Consider the following 22,735-nt stretch of genomic DNA (forward strand, 5'->3'; position numbering starts at 1 on the left):
TACTGTTAAACAACCCGTGGGATTTTTCTGAGCTGTTATGGATTGTTAATATTGTAAGCACGGGTAATTTTGTTTCTTGTTACAAGTTTTAATAACTGTTAACACTTCGTAGATCCAACTTATGGTGCAAAAATGTGTTCAAGTATTTTATGTAACGCCAGGTTCTTGTTTTCCAGGTTACTCTCAGCCAGTCAATCCCTATTCTACGAAGGGAGCATCTGCAGCAGGGTCCTAACCTCACTCCAGTGTCCCTTCCAAGCACTGACCTCACTTTAAAGGTAGGTCAAAGCACAAGGTCGATCAGCAATCCTTAAAATCATAGGATCTTACAGAACAGGAGATCATTCAGCCAACCCTTTGAATAAGCTGTGGGTCGCAAACCCTAGCATTTACCCCTTAAGTCCACAAAGTAGTTGTCTTCAAATGCATACTCTATTGCTCTTTCAAAGTTTCTATGGAATCTGATTCCAGCACCCTTTCATTATAACCCTTTGTGTGTATTAATTTATTTTCATTTTCCCTCCAGTTCTTTTGTCAAGTATTTTAAATCTTGGACATCTAATTTATCCCATTATTAGAGGAAACAGTTTTGCCCTACTTGGGCTATCAAAACTCCACAAAATTTTGAATACCTGTATTGGGGCTCCCTTAAGCATCTCTGCCCCAAGGAGAAAAGTCCCAGTTTCACCTGATGAAGGGGCAGCGCTCCAAAAGCTCGTGATTCCAAATAAACCTGTTGGACTTTAACCTGGTGTTGTGAGACTTCTTAATGTGCCCACCCCAGTCCAATGCAGGCATCTCCACATCACAATTAGATCATGTACTAAATTCCACCTACCACCCTTGTTTCCGTAAACCTTAATCCCCTTTGCCTAACAAAAATCATCTGAACTTTGACATTTTCAATTGAGTTGAGTTCCAGATTTCCACTGTTTTTTCTGTGAAGAAGTACTCGCTGACATCACCACTGAATGGCTTAGATCTACATTTAAGATCATGCCCCATTGTTCTATTTGAAGGAATTTAGGGGTTCTTGTACACAGATCACAAGATGTTAGCATGTAGGTACAACAAGTAATTAGGAAGCCAAATAGTATCTTGGCCTTTATTGCAAGCAGGTAGAATAAAAGAGTTAGAAGTCTTGCTGCAATTAATTGGGATTTTGAGATCACTCCCAGGTACTGTGTACAGGTTTGATCTCCTTTCCCAAGGCCTTAGACAGAGTGCGTCAAATGTTCACTCGATCGATTCCTGAAATGAGAGGGCCATCTTACGAGAAGAGAGGGGCGACACGGTGGCACAGTGGTTAGCAGTGCTGCCTCACAGTGCCAGGAACCCGTGATCAATTCCGGCCTCGGGTCACTGTCTGTGTTGAGTTTGCACGTTCACTCCTCCTTCTCTCCCCCCCCCCCGTGTCCTCCGGGTATTCCAGTTTCCTCCCACAGTCCGAAGATGTGTGGGTTAAGTGGGTTCTTCATGATAAATTAGTGTCCCTAGATGTGTAGGTTAGGAGGATTAACAGGGTAAATGTGTGAGGTTTCAGGGCTAGGGAAGGGGGTTGGTGTAGGTAAGATGCTCTGTCGGAGAGTCAGTGCACACTCGATGGGCCGAATGGCCTCTCTCTGTACTGTAGGGATTCAGTGGAGATTAAGTGGAATTGATTTATGTTCTGTAGGTTTAGAAGAATGAGAGATGATCTTATTGAAATGTGTAAAATTCTTAGAGGGTTTCATGCCATGCAAGCCAACAAGCTGTTTATCCTGCCTGGAGAATCTAAAACTAGGCGCAACAGTCTGAGGATAAGTGGTCAGCTATTTAGCACAGAGATGCGAAGAAATGTCTTCACTTGGAGAGTTGCGAATCTTTGGAATTCTCTGCTGCAGAGGGTTCTGGATGCTTAGTCATTGAGTAGACTCAAGACCGAGATTGATAGATTTTTGGACATCGGGTGAATCAAGGGATATGGAGATAGGTCAGGAAAAAGTGGAGTTGAGGTAAAACTCAGCCATGATCTCATTGAATGGCAGGGCAGGCTCAGGGAGCTGTCTGGCCAACTCCAATTTCTTGTGTTTTTAAATCAAAAGTTTCACATTTTTCAGTGAGTTTTCACAGGGTGTTAATTAACTATGCTGAATTAATAAGATGCTAAGTTGGAATGTTTGTGCTCCAAAGCTCTGTTTTTTAACAGATGTCTTTGTCAGTTTTTAGCCTGTACAGATTTTAAGAATGATCGATCTCCTTGCATAGAGCTTAACCATTTCCTTCTTTTGTATGAATGAGATTTGTTGGCTTGTAGCTAACTTCCTACTACAGGGTTCAAATTGATCACTTTCAGTTCCACTAGACGAGTGAATGAAACGTAGCGTGTTCTTGCCTGGTGATGTGATCAAGCTGTCCATTTAGTAGGCAACCTTTATTTTTTGAAACTGCCTGATTTGGACCAGTCGATACCTGATTGATTAGTGCGTGGATCGGTTGTGGCATTTGGAAGAAAGCTGCTTTGCTGTTTTGCTCTCACTCAGCATCACTGAACTTCACCCCGTTTTCTTTATCTGATCAGATGGAGTCTGCCCGCAAGGCCTGGGAAAATTCTCCCAATGTTACTGAACAGAGTTCTCCTGGCAGCAGTAGCACCAGTACACAAACCCCGTGCAACACAGGACCACCTAGTGGAGTAGGCTACAGCTCAATTGGGTGTTCATCTGTGCCACCCATGCCCATGGTGTCAGTTGCACCTTCGGTGTCTTTGCCAGGTATGTGACATCTTGATCTTCTGTGCCATTTGGGATCAGTGTCTGGCTTTTGGTTATCTTTGACTTAGACAATTCGGGCAGGGATCCCAATAATTCAATTGATAATCATTTTAGGGGGGGTGGGAAGAATGGATGTGCTTATTCTGTTAGAATATGTTTCACCAGTTTATCAAAGTGGCACCTTGGATCCCCTCCTCAACCTAAGCTTGCATGTCATTGACTAATTACTGTTGGATGATAAGGGGTAAAACCTACTCATTAAACATGAACACTTAAAACAGCTATTTTTGCTTCCTTTAAAAAAGCTGCTAAATGTACTCGGCAGATGTCTACTTACTCCCAGGATTTATGATTCCCATTTTCTGGAGTGCAGTATAAACTTTCACACATTCTATTTGTAAAGTCTGCATACCAGACAGCAGAGGAATGCACCGTTTACTTCATAACTTTATATATAAATGAAAAATCCTTTACTGGCTGAGCTTTGTATAAAAGAATCTCCTCCTTGTTGGGGAGTGAGAGCTTCACATTCTCTCCCAGAAAGACAAGCCCCTGTTTTAAGAAAACTTCTTTTCGCTTTGTTTTCCTTGATTGATCCTGGGTAAGCTACACACTGCAAGGAGGAAAAACATTTTGTGTGTTTTTTCAGGGAGCCATATTTCTCCTCTGTACATGGATGGTCATGTGTTTGCCAGTCAGACCCGACTCCTTCCCCAATCGATTCCACAACAACAAGGTTTCCAGGCTGGACTCTCTCAGGTAATGGTGACATTTTCATTGCATTTTTATATGAAAGTACCTTGGACACATAAGAACTAGGAGCAGGAGTCGGCCATCTGGCCCCTCGAGCCTGCTCCGCCCTTCAATAAGATCATGGCTGATCTTTTTGTGGACTCAGCTCCACTTACCCGCCCGCTCGCCATAACCCTTAATTCCTTTACTGTTCAAAAATGTATCTATCCTTGCCTTAAAAACATTCAACGAGGTAGCCTCAACTGCTTCACTGGGCAGGGAATTCCGCAGATTCACAACCCTTTGGGTGAAGAAGTTCCACCTCAACTCAGTCCTAAATCTGCTCCCCCTTATTTTGAAGCCATGCCCCCTAGTTTTGGTTTCACCTGCCAGTGGAAACAAACTCCCTGCTTCTATCTTATCTATTCCCTCCATAATTCCAGCTTCAGTTTTGAAAAACTTTCCAGTAACAGAGTAGTGTGCCAACACCTGCCGCACTAGCCTGAATGTGCCGTTGTTCAGAAACACTGGCACTATTGAGATATAACTGACTAATGAATATTAGTGAGGCACGGTATAAAATGACAGATACCAGTACTTGCAGTGTAATGGAATGTAATGAGACTTTAGGAGGGGGGGACGCAGGGGACTTGGATGTTTGTTATCTCAGCTGCTTACTTATCTCTCCTTTCTTTAGGCTGCTGCAGCGCATCAGATTCCAATTCCCATGCACACATCTTTACAAGCCCAGGCGCCCCTTGGATTGCGGAATGGACTGCCTGTCTCTCAGTCCCAGGAAATGTTCGGTTCAATGCAACCATTCAGGTACCAGGCATACCATTTCAGCACAACTGGGAATTGCTGAGGCTCCAGTTATTCTGTTTCGTAATGACAAGTGTAAAATACTGTATTTTTTCATCTGCTCAGTAAATTTCCGTGGGCAATATTTAATTTTCTTACAAAATAAAAATTGGATCAGATTTTAATCTGCTTCATCTCTTATCTAATTTTTTTCAGTTTTTAGAATGCTTTAGAGTTGGATTCTAGTTGATTTTATCACCATTTCACTGTAGCACAGTGGTTAGCACTGCTGCCTCACAGCGTCAGAGACCCGGGTTCGATTCCCAGCTTGGGTCACTGTCTGTGCGGAGTCTGCACGTTCTCCCTGTGTCTGCGTGGTTTTCCTCCGGGTTCTCCGGTTTTCACCCACAGTCCAAAAGACGTGCTGGTTAGGTGCATTGGCCATGCTAAATTCTCCCTCAGTGTACCCGAACAGGTGCTGGAGTGTGGTGACTAGGGGATTTTCACAGTAACTTCACTGCAGTGTTAATGTAAGCCTACTTGTGACACTAATAAATAAACTTTTTTGAAAAGTGTGATATCAAGATACTTAAGTATTTGATTTATTGAAGGTTTCAGTCAGTTGTTTTTTCTTGTGCAGGTTGAGAGATGATTTCAGTTAATTCCAAGTTGATATTTTTCACAGATCACAAGTGTACATGCACCCCAGTCTGTCTCAGCCATCCACAATGGTCCTCTCAGGAGCTCCTCTGAAAACTCCATATACGGCGTTCCCAGCCGTTCCGGCCTCTGATCTGGTAAAACCACAGCCAGGCTCCCATTACCAAGCAATTGGTGGAAACCAACCTCTCATGTACGAAAGCCAGTTGAACCAGCCTGGACTCACCACTTCACAGATCATGGACTCCCAGCTAATACAGGTTCAGGAAATTCTTACAACTGCTGCTTAGTAAAAAAATTTATGTTAATAGGAATCTGTGGACCTTAAAAAAAAACTCACCTGGAGTTGTTACTGATAATCTGTCACGGGTTTGATTTCAACATTCTACATTAGCTGGGGGAAGGGTAATTATGAGGCTATTAGGAGAGAATTAGGAAACATAGGTTGGACTAGGAGATTACAGGGACTGGGAACGTCCGACATGTGGAGTTTTTTCAAGGAGCAGCTACTGCGAGTCTGTGATAGGTATGTCCCTGTCAGGCAAGGAGGAATTGGTAGGGCTAGGGAACCGTGGTGCACCAAAAAAGTTTCTTTGTTGGTTAAAAAGAAAAAGGAGGCTTATGTTCGGATGAGACGTGAGCACTCGGGTAGTGCACTAGAAAGCTTTAGATTGGCTAAGAGGGAGTTGAAGAGCGAGCTTAGAAGGGCTAAAAGGGGACATGAGAAGACTTTGGCGGATAGGGTTAAAGAGAATCCTAAGGCGTTCTATAGGTATGTCAAGAACAGAAGGTTGGTTAGGGCAAGTTTAGGGCCAGTTATAGATGGCAGAGGGAAGTTATGTGTGGAACCGGAGGAGATTGGTGAAGCATTGAACCAATATTTCTCTTCGGTGTTCACGCAAGGGGACATGAATATAGCTGAGGAGGACACTGGGTTGCAGGGGAGTAGAATAGACAGTATTACAGTTGATAAGGAGGATGTGCAGGATATTCTGGAGGGTCTGAAAATAGATAAATCCCCTGGTCCGGATGGGATTTATCCAAGGATTCTCTGGGAGGCAAGAGAAGTGATTGCAGAGCCTCTGGCTCTGATCTTCAGGTCGTCGTTGGCCTCTGGTATAGTACCAGAAGATTGGAGGTTAGCGAATGTTGTCCCATTGTTTAAGAAGGGGAACAGAGACTTCCCCGGGAATTATAGACCGGTGAGTCTCACTTCTGTTGTCGGCAAGATGTTGGAAAAAATTATAAGGGATAGGATTTATAATTATTTGGAGAGTAATGAATTGATAGGTGATAGTCAGCATGGTTTTGTGGCAGGTAGGTCGTGCCTTACTAACCTTATTGAGTTTTTTGAGAAAGTGACCAAGGAGGTGGATGGGGGCAAGGCAGTGGACGTGGTATACATGGATTTTAGTAAGGCGTTTGATAAGGTTCACCATGGTAGGCTTCTGCAGAAAATGCAGATGTATGGGATTGGGGGTGATCTAGGAAATTGGATCAGGAATTGGCTAGCGGATAGGAAACAGAGGGTGGTGGTTGATAGTAAATATTCATCATGGAGTGCGGTTACAAGTGGTGTACCTCAGGGATCTGTTTTGGGGCCACTGCTGTTTGTAATATTTATTAATGATCTGGATGAGGGTATAGTTGGGTGGATTAGCAAATTTGCTGATGACACCAAAGTCGGTGGTGTGGTAGACAGTGAGGAAGGGTGTCGTAGTTTGCAGGAAGACTTAGACAGGTTGCAAAGTTGGGCCGAGAGGTGGCGGATGGAGTTTAATGCGGAGAAGTGTGAGGTAATTCACTTTGGTAGGAATAACAGATGTGTTGAGTATAGGGCTAACGGGAGGACTTTGAATAGTGTGGAGGAGCAGAGGGATCTAGGTGTATGTGTGCATAGATCCCTGAAAGTTGGGAATCAAGTAGATAAGGTTGTTAAGAAGGCATATGGTGTCTTGGCGTTTATTGGTAGGGGGATTGAATTTAGGAGTCGTAGCGTTATGTTGCAACTGTACACAACTCTGGTGCGGCCGCACTTGGAGTACTGTGTGCAGTTCTGGTCCCCACATTACAGGAAGGATGTGGAGGCTTTGGAGAGGGTGCAGAGGAGGTTTACCAGGATGTTGCCTGGTATGGAGGGGAGATCCTATGAGGAGAGGCTGAGGGATTTGGGATTGTTTTCGCTGGAAAGGCGGCGGCTAAGAGGGGATCTTATTGAAACATATAAGATGATTAGAGGTTTAGATAGGGTGGATAGTGATAGCCTTTTTCCTCTGATGGAGAAATCCAGCACGAGGGGGCATGGCTTTAAATTGAGGGGGGGTAGTTATAGAACCGATGTCAGGGGTAGGTTCTTTACCCAGAGGGTGGTGAGGGATTGGAATGCCCTGCCAGCATCAGTTGTAAATGCGCCTAGTTTGGGGGCGTTTAAGAGATCCGTAGATAGGTTCATGGACGAAAAGAAATTGGTTTAGGTTGGAGGGTCACAGTTTTTTTTTAACTGGTCGGTGCAACATCGTGGGCCGAAGGGCCTGTTCTGCGCTGTAATGTTCTATGTTCTATGTTCTACATTAGTTGTGAAAATTTATTGATGCATATTACCATTACATGCCACTCATTTACTTTATAAATATAGTATTAAATATCTTAGTGGCTTTTTCATTGAATTAAATTGGTTATTGGTGTAAAACATGCATAAATTGTGTGCAGTTGTAGCCTCTTCACCAAAGGAAGGATATACTTGCTTTCAGAGAGAGGCAATGAAAGTTTATTAGATTGATTCTTATGGGGACAGGGCTGTCCTACACGAGAGTAGACTAGATCTGCAATCTCTTGGTTTTAGAAGAATGAGAGGTGATCTCATTGAAACGTATGAAATTGTTAGGGGGCTTGACACAGTAAATGGTGAGAGGCTGTTTCCCTGGCTGGAGAGTTCAGAACTAGGGATTGAATTCTCAAGCGAAGGCATTTGGGAATGATATGTGAATTGTTGACTATATTTAAGATTCAGATCCATAGACGTTTGGACACTAAGAGAGTCTAGGTTTATGGGGCTAGAGTGGGAAAGTGGAACTGAGGTCGAGGATCAGGCATGATCTTATTTTGAATGGCGTGTGAAGCTGATGGCCCACTCCAGTTCCTGGCAGTTATTTTCTAATGAAAAATCTGAGTTTTGGCCAAGCAATTCTCCTGGGATGTTTTTGGATCAAGATTTGTGGTTAGGACTTGATTCAGATTTACAAAATATTCGCATAGGATGAGTAGACATTGTGGGTTGGATGGAAATAGAAGAATGGAACCTGCAAAGAATATATTTGGAAGATTGTGACAGGAAAGCGCAGGACTGGCACACTTTGGGAGATGTCACAGGGTAGAGAAATTAGTGTTAATGAAAAGCAGAAGCACAGAGTGGAAAAATTATAACAGAATTAGATCGATAAAGTGAAACGTATCCATGCAATCCCCTGCACTTTCAGAATGACTCCCAGGTGGCAGACCTGAGTCTTGTTCGTATAATAATTCTGGTAGTTAATAGGCCATGATAGATTTTATTAAGCAAGAGAAAATTCATCTTACAGACAGGAGATAGTCCATTCAGCCCCTCAAACCTATTCCATCATTCATTGAGATCATGGCTGATCTGCATCTTAACTCTATCCACCTGCCTTGACTTCACATCCTTTGAGACCCATGTCTATCGATGATTAATTCAGCTAAAGTCTGCTGCTTTTTATAGGAGATCTCCACACCTATACCTCCCTTTGTATGACAAAGTGTTTTCCCTCTTCTTTCCTGAATGGCCTGGCTCTGATTTTGAGATGTTGGCGCCTTGTCCTAGATCAGCAGAAAATGTTTCTCCCTATTTACCCTCAATCCCTTTCAAAATCCAAAAAAACCTATCCCCCCAACCTTCTATATTCCAGGGAACACAAGCCTACCTTATGTTATCTTCCCTCAAATTCTCGCCTTTGGACCCTCACGATAGTCAGTTTTAAATTCTTAAGGAGGTACCTAAATAAATACTTTTCTCTTCATGTCTGAAAATTAATAGTCACTGAAGATGCTTTGTCTGATTATGATGCGACTACTGGATGGTGCAATTGTAGCAGATGACAGTTTGCAGCTTCCCTTCACACTTTAGTTATATCACTGGTATATATTCACGATGCATCACATAGTCATAAAGCTGTTGAATATGATGTATATATTGTGCAGTTGACATTGGTAAGTTTGATTCGCATATTAAACTATCTTCATTATATCTCCTACTTGTGCAGGTGACCATGTCTATGCCTGGATCTCAGCTGTCTCTGCCTAGGTTTGGCTCAGGCCAGCAGCAACTGATTGCGTTAACTCAATCCATCCAGCTTCCCCAAGCACAGAACTTGAATGTTGGTGGGACCAGAAGGCTGTTGCCACCAGGATCCCAGCCTCCTATTCTACCCACTGGCAGAGAGGTCAGATCAATTGGCTTAATTTTGAGACAGATAAATAGATCTATTAAATATGTAGAAACGACAACACCGCAATCCAGTCCCTGTTGGTGTTTATCCTCCCTGTAAACTCTGATCCTAATCCTGCGTTCCTGCCCATATCCCTTTAATCCCTTTCTCTCCAACTATTTATCGAATTTAAGTTAACTAACCGTAATCCCAAACATTTTGTTAGCAGCAATTGAACCAATAAGTTGGAGTGTGGTGTATGTTACACCCTGCTTTGAAAGGGTTAAGCTTAGTCAGCCTCCTGCCATTAGAAGGAAAAACGCTGGAGGAATAACTTGGATGTGGGTTTATTGGAGGCAAATTTGAAAAAGGACAGATCATGTTAAATGAATCTAATTTCAACACTACAACAGTGACTACACTTCAGAAAATGTCATTGGCTGTTAAGTGTTTTTAAAACTCTGATGGCAATCCCCGAACTTGTATTGAGTCCTACTCGCCCATCAGACTGACCTACATCAAATTCCGGCCTGCCAAAGCCTTTAGTTTAAAATTCTTATCCTTGTTTTTAAATCCCTTCATGGCCCCACTCCTCCCTATCTCTATAACCTCCTTGAGGCCAGTGACCCGCCAAAAAAATTGTGTTCCTCCAATTCTGGCCTTTTGTACGTCCCATGCTCCCCATGACCCAACTTTTGGGCTGGTGTCCACAGCTGTCTAGGCTCGAAGCTCTAACTCTGATCAAGATTTTAGTTCCCTCCTCATATCTCCTTTAACTTGTCAATTTTCATCTGTAACACCTCTGTGCATCTTGGATTGCTTTCCTACATTGAAGGCACTATATAAATGCAATTTATTAAAATGGAAAAAGTGAATCCGAACGGCGCATTCAAAATTTTGAAAGAATTTGAAACATTTCTTCCGCTCAGGACATTAGAATGTCAACACCAGAAATTCCCATTTATAGAGCACCTTTATCAGAGCTTTTCAGAGACGGGGAACAGTAGAGAGAAAGTGAAAAGGCTTTAAGAGGTTATTACATAACATAAGGAATAGGAGTAGGCCACAGAGTCCCCTCCAGCTTGCTGTTCCACTTAATAAGATCATGTCTGATCCATAAACTCAACAGTTCCCTGCCTGATCCCTTCATCCTTTATTTCTTAGATCCAATGATGTATCAGTCCCAACCTTGAATATACTCATCAACTGAGCATCCACTGTCCTTTGGGGTAGAGAATTCCAAATGTTCACAACCTCTGAGTGAAGAAATTTCTCTTCATCTCAGTCCCAAAAGGCGGGTCCTATCCTGGGACTAAGCCCCTTCTAGATTCTCTGGTCAGAGGCAACAGCCTCTCAGCATCTACCCTGCCAAGTCTGCTCAGATTTTTACAGTTTCAATAAATCATCTCTCATTCCTCTAGATTTTGGAGTGCAGAGGCCCATTCTGCTCAACTCTTCTTCATAGGAAAGCCCTCTCATCCCAGGAATCAGTCTAGAGAATCTTATTGCACCCTCTCTAAGACGAGTATATCCTTCCTTCGGAACATAGAGACTAAATCTGTACACAGTATTCCAGGTGTGGTCTCACTAAGGCCCTGTACAACTGCAGCAAAGCTTCCTTCCCCTTGTGCTTCAACCCTCTTAAGAATGTTATGAAAATGTGGAATGTATTGCGTTGATTATATATTAATGATTTGGATTTAGGCCTCAAAGAAATTTGCGAAATGATACCAGAATAGGAAGTCTAATTAATTCTTTAGAAGACCAGATGAATTGGGTTAGAAAGTGACAGAAATGGGTGTCAGTGAGTGTGAGCTGAGGAATCTTCATTTTCAAGAAATAGCCGCTGTCATTATACAATGGGAATGGGCTCGGTGCGGATGGGAATGGGCTCAGTGCGGATGGGAATGGGCTCGGTATGGATGGGAATGGGCTCGGTGCGGATGGGAATGGGCTCGTTGCGGATGGGAATGGGCTCGGTGCGGATGGGAATGGGCTCGGTGCGGATGGGAATGGGCTCGGTGCGAATGGGAATGGGCTCGGTGCGGATGGGAATGGGCTCGGTGTGGATGGGAATGGGCTCGGTCGAATGGGAATGGGCTCGGTCGGATGGGAATGGGCTCGGTCGAATGGGAATGGGCTCGGTGTGGATGGGAATGGGAATGGGCTCGGTGCGGATGGGAATGGGCTCGGTGCGAATGGGAATGGGCTCGGTGTGGATGGGAATGGGCTCGGTGCGGATGGGAATGGGCTCGGTGCGGATGGGAATGGGCTCGGTGCGGATGGGAATGGGCTCGGTCGAATGGGAATGGGCTCGGTGCGGTTGGGAATGGACTCGGTGCGGATGGGAATGGGCTCGGTGCGGATGGGAATGGGCTCGTTGCGGATGGGAATGGGCTCGGTGCGGATGGGAATGGGCTCGGTGCGGATGGGAATGGGCTCGGTGCGGATGGGAATGGGCTCGGTGCGGATGGGAATGGGCTCGATGCGGATGGGAATGGGCTCGGTGCGGATGGGAATGGGCTCGGTGCGAATGGGAATGGGCTCGGTGCGGTTGGGAATGGGCTCGGTGCGGATGGGAATGGGCTCGGTGCGGATGGGAATGGGCTCGGTGAGGATGGGAATGGGCTCGGTGCTGATGGGAATGGGCTCGGTGCGGATGGGAATGGGCTCGGTGCGGATGGGAATGGGCTCGGAGCGAATGGGAATGGGCTCGGTGCGGATGGGAATGGGCTCGGTGCGAATGGGAATGGTGCGGATGGGAATGGGCTCGGTGCGGATGGGAATGGGAATGGGCTCAGAGCGGATGGGAATGGGCTCGGTGCGGATGGGAATGGGCTCGGTGCGGATGGGAATGGGAATGGGCTCAGAGCAGATGGGAATGGGCTCGGTGCGGATGGGAATGGGCTCTTTGCGGATGGGAATGGGCTCGGTGCGGATGGGAATGGGCTCGGTGCAGTTTGGAAGCATTTTGATTCAGGTTCACAGGACGTTAAGGGCAGAATTTATAGTTGATAAAACTGTTAAGAAAAGATAATTAACTGTTCGGGTTTACCACGCAAGGTGTAGATTATAATGATAGGAGCGAACCATGAGCTGATACCTAACTGTATGACGTCAGTGAAGTGCCTTGGGACTTTTCCTTGAAGGCACTGTATAAGGCTGCAGATGAAGCTTCATGCTTTAGCATGGCCTTCATATTTAAAGATTGTGCTCATCACTCGGGTGCTGCCAGCTGAGAGAAAATATGAATCTGAAAAAACAACAGTCAGATTGGAAAGCAATATGATAGAAAACCTTTTAAAAATATGGTCAGCGAAAGCAGAGTGTTTTTCCTAGCGGCTGTGGGGCCTAGAACAGGAGTTCCAAAGGTGCAAAATGAAATACAAGAAAGTTAAAACAGGGAAAATATTGTGGCACTGATGGTTGTAAGGCTGAGGAATTCACTTTCAGAGTTAGAGGATGAGGTAAAAACAGTGTTTATTCAATAGCTTGGACAGGTGCTGAAGGAAAATGGAATGAAGTGGTATGAGAGGAAGGATATGAGAGAAGGGCAGTCATTATGGCATGGTACGTAAATGCCCAATGATGAATAGTTGGGCCGAATGGCCTATTGAAGCAGTGTTTTTCTGTAAGTGGCTGTTGAAGAAAAGTCTGTCGTTATATTTGAGGATTTTTTAAAAATGATTAAAAGTTACCAGCAGAGAGCAAAGGAGTGGATATCTCCAGTGTTGGGTTAGCACTGGTAGAACACAGGTACGATGGACTGAATGGCAACCCTGTATGATTTCGAATTACCAAAACTACAGGATGGTACATTTATAGAAACATGTGGCCAGAAATGGAAGTTAGCTTCATTTTAAAGTCTTTTAAAAATGTCTTTTTTTTTTAGATTCCCCAGATGGACCTGAAAGCATTTCAGTTTGCAGACAACAAGCAGGTTTCCTCTGGGATGTCCGGAGGTCCTGTCCCAAACCTCTTCAGGTAACCAAGACTTTCCTGTGATGCTTCTCGGCCTTTTGGCTAAGATCAAGTGTAGTATGGTCGGCAGCCCATGGTCGGCCGCACTTGGTTGAGGTCATTGGGTTACACTGAGGCTTCATATGTTTCATATGAAGCAATTTTTAAAAGCGGCATCTCGGCCTTTTGGCTAAGATGCAAATGAGCTCAAGTCTTGGAGGAGGAACCTCCCCCTCCTCCAATCAACTTGGCTCATGTAGATCAGGCCCAGGACAGGGTGGTGTGGTCGCTCGCCCTGTCTTGTCAGCCTGGATCTGAAATGTCTCAACTTGTTGAGACTCTGAATTGGATTTGATTTGATTGAATTGGAAAAGTATAAAAAAAAAAGACTTTCCTGTGATGCTGGGAGAGGGTTTTTTTGTGCTTTTTTAAAAATGCAATGAAAATTTGGATTTTAAAATGGGGTCATAATTTAAATGGGATCTGTCAGGATCAACATTATGCAGTAAACGCAAGGCCAATTAATGGTTCCATACATAGAGTTAAAATGAATTTAAGATCTACAGAAAAAAGAGATGCATTTGAACCTTGCGAAAGGCTACCTGGAATGATGAATCTTGGCCGCGGTATATTATTGATTAGTTCAAGTCCTGGGTCTGTATATGTTCATGGGGTGGTTATTTAAATGTAAAAAATGGCACAGACTGTATCTAAGTGAAGAACAGATGGCATTTACACAGGGTTAATAAATTTGTAATTCATTAAACTGTGCAGTTATCTTGCACATAATCTGTAATTGAATTTAACAAAGGTGGTAAAGGTTCAGAACTGTCAGCCATCTGTGAAATGTGCTCTAATGTGTCACGGTTCCTGTTTGTGCTTCATTCTAGACCCAGCTGTACAAGCCCAAATGGGAAGCCCTCTGGACCCGGATCAGCTGCTAACACAATGGGCTTGAATATACCAGGAGCCATCCAGGGCCACTATGCTCAGCAGGTCTGTCATTGTATCCCTGGTTGGCAGTTTGACTTCGAATTAAAAAGTTTAGAAAAGAATTCTGAATAAAATGGGTGAGCTGGACCCACATTATGATGGGTATATGAGAAAAATGTATTTCTGAAGATGAAGCTCAGACAGGGATAGAACTGTGCAATTCTTATGCAGGGATTAAATAGTAGTTTAAGGACATTTGGGGTGGCACAGTGGTTAGCACTGCTGCCTCACAGCGCCAGGGACCTGGGTTCGATTCCTAGCTTGGATCACTGTCTGTGCGGAGTCTGCACGTTCTCCCCGTGTCTGCGTGCTTCCTCCCTCCGGGTGTTCCGGTTTCCTCCATCAGTCTGAAAGATGTTCTGGTTCGATGTATTGGCCATGCTAAATTCTCCCTCAGTGTACCCGAACAGGCGCCGGAGTGTGGTGACTTGGGGATTTTCACAGTAACTTCATTGCAGTGTTAATGTCAGCCTACTTGTGACTAAGAAATAAACTTTAAACCTTACTTTAAACTGTTACTACACACAATGAATTTATACAGAGTGAGAGTATAAGGACATTACGGCAGGCAGTGAAAAGGCTACATTTATTTTGTTAGAATGATAGAACAGGGCAGAAACAATAATACCATTGAGTGCCTATTATAGACCATGAAACAGTGGAAAGGAGATGGGACGTAAGGATCTGTAGACGTGTTCGAGAAGCACATAGAAACAGTGGGTGATTTTAATTGTGCAAAGATAGACTGTGGTAGAATTAATGGTGGCAAAGTTTCTCGTGTGTCCAGAGCTGATTGATAGATGCTGTGGCCCAACAAAGAAGAAAGCAGTGCTGAAATATAATTCTTGGAAGTGAGTCAAGTAGATAAAAATAGGAAAGCATCTAGGAAACGATAGCTACAGAATAATTAGATTAAACATTAAAAATTGGAAAAGAGCAGGAACAGTCAATGGTAAAGATATTGGACTGTAAAAAAGCAATTATTAACAAGTTTGAATAGGAAGCTAGCCCAGGTAGATAGGAGTGGAGTTTCAAAGCTTATTTATTTATTAGTCACAAGTAAGGCTGACAACACTGCAATGAAGTTACTGTGAAATTCCCCTAGTCGCCATAATCCAGTGCCTGTTCGGGCCAATGCACCCTAACCAGCACGTCTTTCAGATTGTGGGAGGAAACCGGAGCACCCGGAGGAAACCCAGCAGACATGGGGAGAACATGCAGACTCCTCACAGACAGTGACCCAAGCTGGGAATCGAACCCATGTCCCTGGCGCTGTGAGGCAGCTGTGCTAATCACTGTGTCACCTTGTCGCCCCTGAAGGGGGGAATTGTTTGAAATGGCAAAATGTCAAGGCGTTCAGCAACAATTTGGAGTCTTGGAGTGACGAAATCTAAATTTAAGTGAGGCTGGCATGTGACAAGTCTGCATAGTTTAGGAAGGATGTCCAGTCCTTGGAGAGTGTGCAGAAGAGATTTACAAAATTGCTTCCAGGTAGTTACCTGGAGAGACTGTAGGAGCTGGGATTATCCTCCTGAGAACACAGAAGATAAGGGAAATTTCAGTTAAGGTGTTTAAAATGATGTGGGGCTTTGAGAAGTAAACAAGGAGAGACTTTCCAAAGGCAGAAGGGTCAGGAACCAGAGGGCACAGGTTTAAGATGATTGGCAAAAGAACCAGAGGCTACATGAGGAAATATTTTTTTATAGTGAGTTTTTGTGATCTAAAACATGCTTCCTGAAAGGATGATGGAAACGGATCAATAATCATTTGTTATGGGGTAATGTGTAACTATTTGAAAAAAAATATTGTCTAATGGGGAAAGGCTAGGTATTGGGACTAAACTTTTTTTGTGATCCAGCAGAGGCACGGTGGCCTGAATGGTATCCCTGGTTGTATCCATACAGTTGGATTGTTAATTTCTATCAGTAGAATTGTGATTTATGTCAACAGTACAGTTAACATTATTCATTTGTGAGCCGCAAACACTAATAGATGTATTTTATGGACAGACAAAGATGTGACTTGTAAACTGTTAATGCCGCTCGTCAGCTATTAAAAAGCATTTTAATTTCTTTCCCGCGCCCCTCCCTCTTCATTTTACTCAGATGCCACCCCCACCCCAGGGCAACATGATAATGCACATGAGGCCTCCCAATGTCGGAACCTATCCTACTCCAATTCAGCGTCCCGTAATGCAGATGAACAAAGGCCCCATTGCACCCCCCATCACAGTACGTCCACCTCGAATGCACAGCTCTGGTCGAGAAAATTCTGCCCCCACAATTCGAGCTTGCAACGCTGAAAGGGGAGGGGAAGAGGATCTCAAGGTGAGCAAATGTAAATATTACAAAGACTCCAGACATGTTTTGTTTCCCACCCCCATCTGCAGTTTCCCTAAAACAAGCTCTTTCTCATCCTTCTGCTGGCTGCAGTCTAGCTCCGTCCCTGGCAGACAAATGTTTGCATACCACTGCCGATAAATTGAGGTGTGTGATCTGAATGCTGCAGTATGGATGTGATAAATGGAGCATGGCAAATACTTCCCCTGTGAAAGTTGCTTCTTCCTGATGCAGGAGTGTTTAACCTAAATCTCGAGTCACTCAGCTTCCTGAGTGGAAAATGGAGTAAATTGAGGATGGGAGGGAGAAAAGTTAGAGTATTCCCTTGTAGATATTGAGAAATGATTGCAGTTTATCGGATTAAAATAAAATGATACCTCCGCAAGATTGTTCTCAGCTACACCCTGCAGTAGAAAACTGCCCACAGCCAGCTTTGGTAAGCTGAAGATCCTCTTCTTGAACAAACTAGACTGTAATAAATTCTAGACGTCTTTTAGCTACTGTGAAACAAAAGGACAATTATATATCCAAAAGAGAAAATGCTGGAAAATCTCAGCAGGTTTGGCAGCATCTGTAAAGCTTTGACAAAGGACATAAGAACTAGGAGCAGGTGTAGGCCATCTGGCCCCTCGAGCCTGCTCCGCCATTCAATAAGATCATGGCTGATCTTTTCGTGGACTCATCTCCACTTACCCGCCCGCTCACCATAACCCTTAATTCCTTTACTGTTCAAAAATTTATCTATCCTTGCCTTAAAAACATTCAATGAGGCAGCCTCAACTGCTTCACTGGACAGGAAATTCCACAGATTCACAACCCTTTGTGTGAAGAAGGATCATCTGGACTCAAAACGTCAGCTCTTTTCTCTTCTTACAGATGCTGCCAGACCTGTTGAGATTTTCTGTTTTGGTTTCAGATTCCAGCATCCGCAGTAATTTGCTTTTATTCGGGCAATTATGTATCTTCGTCTGACATTGTGTAAAATGGCCAGATTTAAAAGTGCGCAATTCCAAAGGAAAAAATGTCTACTTCAAAGCCCAATCTCTGTCGATCCTATTATGAGCTGAACATACTTATAATCATAATACTAAAAGCCTCTTAAATTTATTTTCAAAGGCTAAACAGAGGGCCGAGGTGCTGCAGTTGACCCAGAAGTTCTTTGAACAGCATCAGCAGGGAAAGCTTGCTAACCTTGGGCAGAAAATGGAACCAGGCACTGCTATTGCTGAACACGGAGAAGAAAGCTCCACCTTAAATGTACCGAATATTCAGGACCCAGCCACTGAGGCTGTGACACAGGAGAGAGCTGTCTGAACTGGACCATTTGAGCACCATGGCATTAAAGTGGAAGATGGGGGAAGCATAAGGATCCCCTGCAGTTTAAAAAAAATGATATATATCTATATATAAAAATCAGAAAGGACTCGGGATTTCTGGAATGCTAAGACCTTCATTTCTTTTTTTGTTAAATTGATGTTTCATTTGCTGCTCAATCTTGACAAAGCAGACAGTAAAGCAGATACCAGCGCAAGGTAATGTGAACTCTGGAGGTTTTTGTACTTCTCATTGGCGAATAGCTCTCAATTCGATAGCCACAGTTGAATTCAGGATTTCCACCCACTTAGGCAAGAGTGTGTCCTTTTGAAACGGTGCAGTCTGGCTGTATAGAACAGTTGTACAAGTTCTGATTTTTGGCATGTTGTGTTGTTTTCCTTCCTTATACGGTATGGTGCACTTGCCATCACTGCATCGGAACATGGTGCACCACCTAACTTCGAGTGGCCGGTTATTTTATGAATGGGGGACAAAAATCAAAGATACGATGGAATATGTAATATATTTCTATGGCATCCATGCAGGTAGACACAGCTGCACATTGCCACTCGATAATCCATTTCTACTTGTTTCGGGCACGCTGTGCTGAAAGTAACGGTGTTCAGGATTGAGCACGTTTCAACTTGTGAACTTCATAATTACTGACGGGCGAAACTCCCACCATAGCAGCTTTGGAAAGGGTCACATGTTGAAGAGTGCAGCTCACAATATTAAACAGTATTAAATTACAGTCACAGCAGAATTTTAACTTTGCAAAATGGAAGCTCTAACAGTAGTTAGATCATTTCATTGCACGGTATGTTGCTGTTTATTTACTCAGTAAGTGAGAAATGTGTACGGAATTAAGGTTACAGCATTGTGATGCTGCGTCAACGTTAAATACCAATAATACATACTTTAATTTCAAAATGTTGCAAATTTGGAAAATTACCATTCTGTCCCTCGAGATTGTTGACTATGCAGGCTTTACTTCACTTTGCCTGGAATAAGTAGAAATGAGTTATGGAGTAGTGGCTGTATTTCCAGAATAGACAATGAAACCATTTTACGTCAGCAGTTAGCTTGTAAGTGCAAAATGCAAATGGTTCTAATCCAGCACAGGGGTTCCTGTGACTGCTATCCTTGAGAAGAGACACTTTGCAAAGTGAGAATCCTTTCCTGGAGCAGCATGACACCAAATAAGGAATAGAAACTCATTTGTCGAAGGTAGTACCATGCTTTTCAGTCATGACCTGTATAGTGCATGTGGATAAATACAATAAATAAATGTGCATATGTAGTTCTTGGCACCTGCAATAACTTAGCAACTTTAACATCAGTATTAATGGGCTACTGCAGATAGTCCTGTTAAGGGTGAACTATTCTTATCTTTGGTATTTAGATTTCTACATTCCACTGTACATAGTTCTCAAGCACACATGCAACATGAATTTTGTCCTCCATTTGTCAGCAAGGGACTGAATCCCATGTCAAATGTGATTTGGAATCCAAGGATTTAAGTTCCACAATGGACATTCTGTTAACTGACCTGTGTTGACATTTGCCCTCTATTGTGAAGATCAAATGCGGCGGGAAGGAATTAATTCAGCTTATTTGCAGCCATCAGTTATTTTGATACAAGCTGGTCTGCTTGTTGCTGGAGTTAACACTGACTATGTGATGGTATTGAAAGTGATTTGTGTGGCACATTCCACCTGGCCCCTGCCTGCGCTGTAATTCTGTCCAGGGCCCATTTCGGTAACATTCTTGCTGCCAGTAAACTGATCCTGAGTACTTACTGCTCATGTTAATGAAGCCAGACCAGCGTCTTTGCTGAAAGGTTAGCTGTCAGAAGAAGGATCTCCAAAGTACCTTGATGCATACAACTAAATATGGGGTCACATTGAGCTCTGCATAGGTCCTGCGGAGGTGTAGATGTTCTCCAGACTGAACTGAGTCCCTCGATTTCAAGTGTGACACAGATTAGGTTCAAGTTGTTGGGTGTAGACAGTAGGTATGACATAGATGGGCAGAACTGTTAATATTTTTCCTTCAATGGGAGCTACCAATTGTTATATTTTTTTCAGTGTTGTGATGAGTTATAATTTTTATATATTTGATTATAGTTATAAAATTTGGGAAATAAAATAGCAGGATTTAATCAAGAGGTTCACTGAAGTCATCCTGTGAGGTCAAAGCTGTCATTTTGCAGCTGTCCTTGATCTTAACTTGAGGACTAATGAAGAAAATCCATCTTAACAATTTAATGATGGTATAGTCTTAGTGACTCTAACATTGTTGGACGCATAGGTAAGGAATCCCAACAGTGTAGATCAATGTTTTACAAGGCCATGGCACTGAGGGTCATTTAAGTACAGTCTGCAGATGATGGGTTTAGAGTTTTCTACTTGTATGTAATTAGATGGAGAATTGGGACGAGGGTCGGACAGGAGACAGTGAATCATGTGGGTGGGAGAGTCCAGAAAGAAATGTGGAAGAGTTTTAAAACCTTTCTGTTCTTGAACCCAAGTTACAGGGCTTCTGTTACAAGTGTCACCATTTTGACACTGAACTAGTCTTAGTTGAGAGAGGAGGAATGGAATGGAGTCTCTTGTATCTTTCCCTTATTTCAGCAAAACTCAAATTCAGTGTTGTACACACACCAATTTTAACTCTAGCCTGCCCCTGTAGATGTTAATTTTTGAACCTAAAATGTAATCTCTTTTCTCAATGAAGTTATTTACCTTGACAATCACAAGCTGAAATTAATTGTGGCAGGATTAATCAGTATAGGTAGCTGGAGGGGCCAAGGTTTTACAGTCGTTTCATTAGAACTGTTGACTCAGTTTTTGCTTTGAACTTGATTATTCAAGCAACATCAAAAAGAATAAGTCTCTTAACATTTGAAATTGGGGGCAACGAAATCCCCAAGAACCTGAGCTGTTAATACTGCTTCTCTTGTCAAATGCGACCCTGTAGATTACGTGACAGAAATTTGTTAATTAGCATATTGATTCTCCTTAAAGGCACCTCTATTTTCATAGAAACACGAGACCTTGGCCTGAGAAATGGGACTGTCTTTATTTTCCCTTTTTGTAGCTTCAGAAAGCAGCAATGCATGATGGTGCTCTTCGTCTGTGCAGCTAATTGGAAGCTCGGTGGAAATTGTGCCATCTGTGTTCTGGCAAAACTTTTTTTTTTTGGCACTGCGAGTTTTAATGGGGAATGGGGGGGGGGGGGGGGGGCATAAGGTGGTCTCTGTTAAGCTCTCTGTGATGGCTCCGGTAAAGCTCTGTGCTCAACTGGCACAAGATGTGCTTGTAATCTGAGTGAGGATTTGTTTTTTTCTCTCTCTTCTGTTCCCCTCCTTGCCGAGAATCGGTGCAATGTGCAGAATGAGGTGCATTCCCGAGGTGGCAGGCAGCTCTGGAACTTGGATCCTTGACCATCCAGTTGCTTGTCCGTTTTGTTGTTGTGTGCCATTGGCATTTTAATCCATTTATTTTAGTTGGGAGTTTTCCACAAGTTCTTGTACAGTACTATGAAGAGATCTGTGATACCGTGCTTGAGACTCAGTCTCTGGGCTTCTACCACTGAAACCCTAATCACCGCCGTGCGCGATCGCGTTGAAACCATGCCAGCAAGTGGGCGAGTGTCTCTCTCTCTGCCTCCCCCAACCCTTAACACGGCCGCCAGCCTTGTGCTTCTGTCTGGTGTCATTCTAGACAGGGAACCTGTGGCTTGCTCCTCACTTTTTTGTTTGAGCCGGAATAATTCACCCCAGATTCAACATGGCGGGCAGATTAAGTAAAAAGAAAACAGATTCTTTTTGCATTTAAAAAAAAAGAATTCCTCTTCAAAAAGCGATGGTTTTGCTATAATAGATATCCCCGTAATGCATTGCTCAGAGCGCTCGTGTAATCAGTGAATCTGTCCCACTGATGAGTTCTTCCTCCGAATCAATGGTCTCTTCTGAACACTACATTATTTAATATGTACTGATGTGCAGAAATATGCCAGCAAAGGGTATGTTTCACAGGTGATCAATTATTTATATATTGTCTGACAACTCTGTGTAATGGTGGGGCCAAAAGACCCGTGCACGTTTTCAGAAACCTGTTGGCTTGTATCTCCCTTAACTAATCCGTTACAAAGTGTTCCGATTGAGTTCCTTGCTCCCAAGCATGTGACTTAAATATTGTACAGCATTCTGTAGTTTATTGACGTGTTTTTAATTGTCTTTTTTTTAATTTTGTAATGTACAGTGGCTCAGTTAACAAGAGTTATTGGCAGACGAGAGATGGGTGCGGTAGTTTCCGATTTGAGAAAGAATATCCAGGGATGTTTTCAGAGTCCAGTTTCCGAGATTCGAGCAAGACATTCCCTCAGGCAGCCTGCGTTTTACTGTTAAATCCTTTGCAACGCACACATTCAGCACGATTTTAATTAATGCAGGTTCACTTTCAGCATTGTCCGGTATGCCCCTATTGTGGTGCTGAACATCTATCTTCCCTTTGTCAGTCGAATGAGTTTTTATTTCGTTTCCAAGAAATTTGTTCAGCCTGAGATGAAGACGTGTATTATAGTTGATGCCTTTTATGTTTATTACGAGATTAATCAAATTCATATCAAAACTTGTTATGGGATGGGGAGCAGAGACATTTTTAAGTCCTCTATGCTTTCCCAGTGTGTTTTTGAGTATATATCTTGCGAATGTTCTGATCCCCAGCCCTATATCCTT

The 22,735-nt window shown here is 43.3% G+C and overlaps 1 protein-coding gene across 6 annotated transcripts in view; it reads left to right on the forward strand.

Moving 5' to 3' along the window:
• prrc2b (proline-rich coiled-coil 2B) overlaps positions 1-21,831 on the forward strand; it is a 59,849-nt gene extending 38,018 nt beyond the window's left edge. For 3 of the 6 annotated variants that reach the window (XM_078206743.1, XM_078206744.1, XM_078206745.1), the window contains 10 exons: positions 177-278; positions 2,561-2,753; positions 3,403-3,512; positions 4,183-4,310; positions 4,972-5,206; positions 9,224-9,403; positions 13,281-13,372; positions 14,239-14,344; positions 16,447-16,668; positions 17,797-21,831. In XM_078206743.1, coding sequence (XP_078062869.1) covers positions 177-278; positions 2,561-2,753; positions 3,403-3,512; positions 4,183-4,310; positions 4,972-5,206; positions 9,224-9,403; positions 13,281-13,372; positions 14,239-14,344; positions 16,447-16,668; positions 17,797-17,994 — 1,566 coding nt within the window. In that variant the 3' untranslated portion in view covers positions 17,995-21,831. Of the gene's footprint in view, positions 1-176; positions 279-2,560; positions 2,754-3,402; positions 3,513-4,182; positions 4,311-4,971; positions 5,207-9,223; positions 9,404-13,280; positions 13,373-14,238; positions 14,345-16,446; positions 16,679-17,796 lie in introns of all 6 variants that reach the window. The other 3 variants (XM_078206747.1, XM_078206749.1, XM_078206748.1) reach the window with 2 other exon arrangements.
• The last annotated feature ends 904 nt before the right edge of the window (positions 21,832-22,735 follow it).

Source organism: Mustelus asterias, unplaced genomic scaffold (assembly GCF_964213995.1).
Source record: "Mustelus asterias unplaced genomic scaffold, sMusAst1.hap1.1 HAP1_SCAFFOLD_1751, whole genome shotgun sequence".
NCBI lineage: Eukaryota > Metazoa > Chordata > Chondrichthyes > Carcharhiniformes > Triakidae > Mustelus > Mustelus asterias.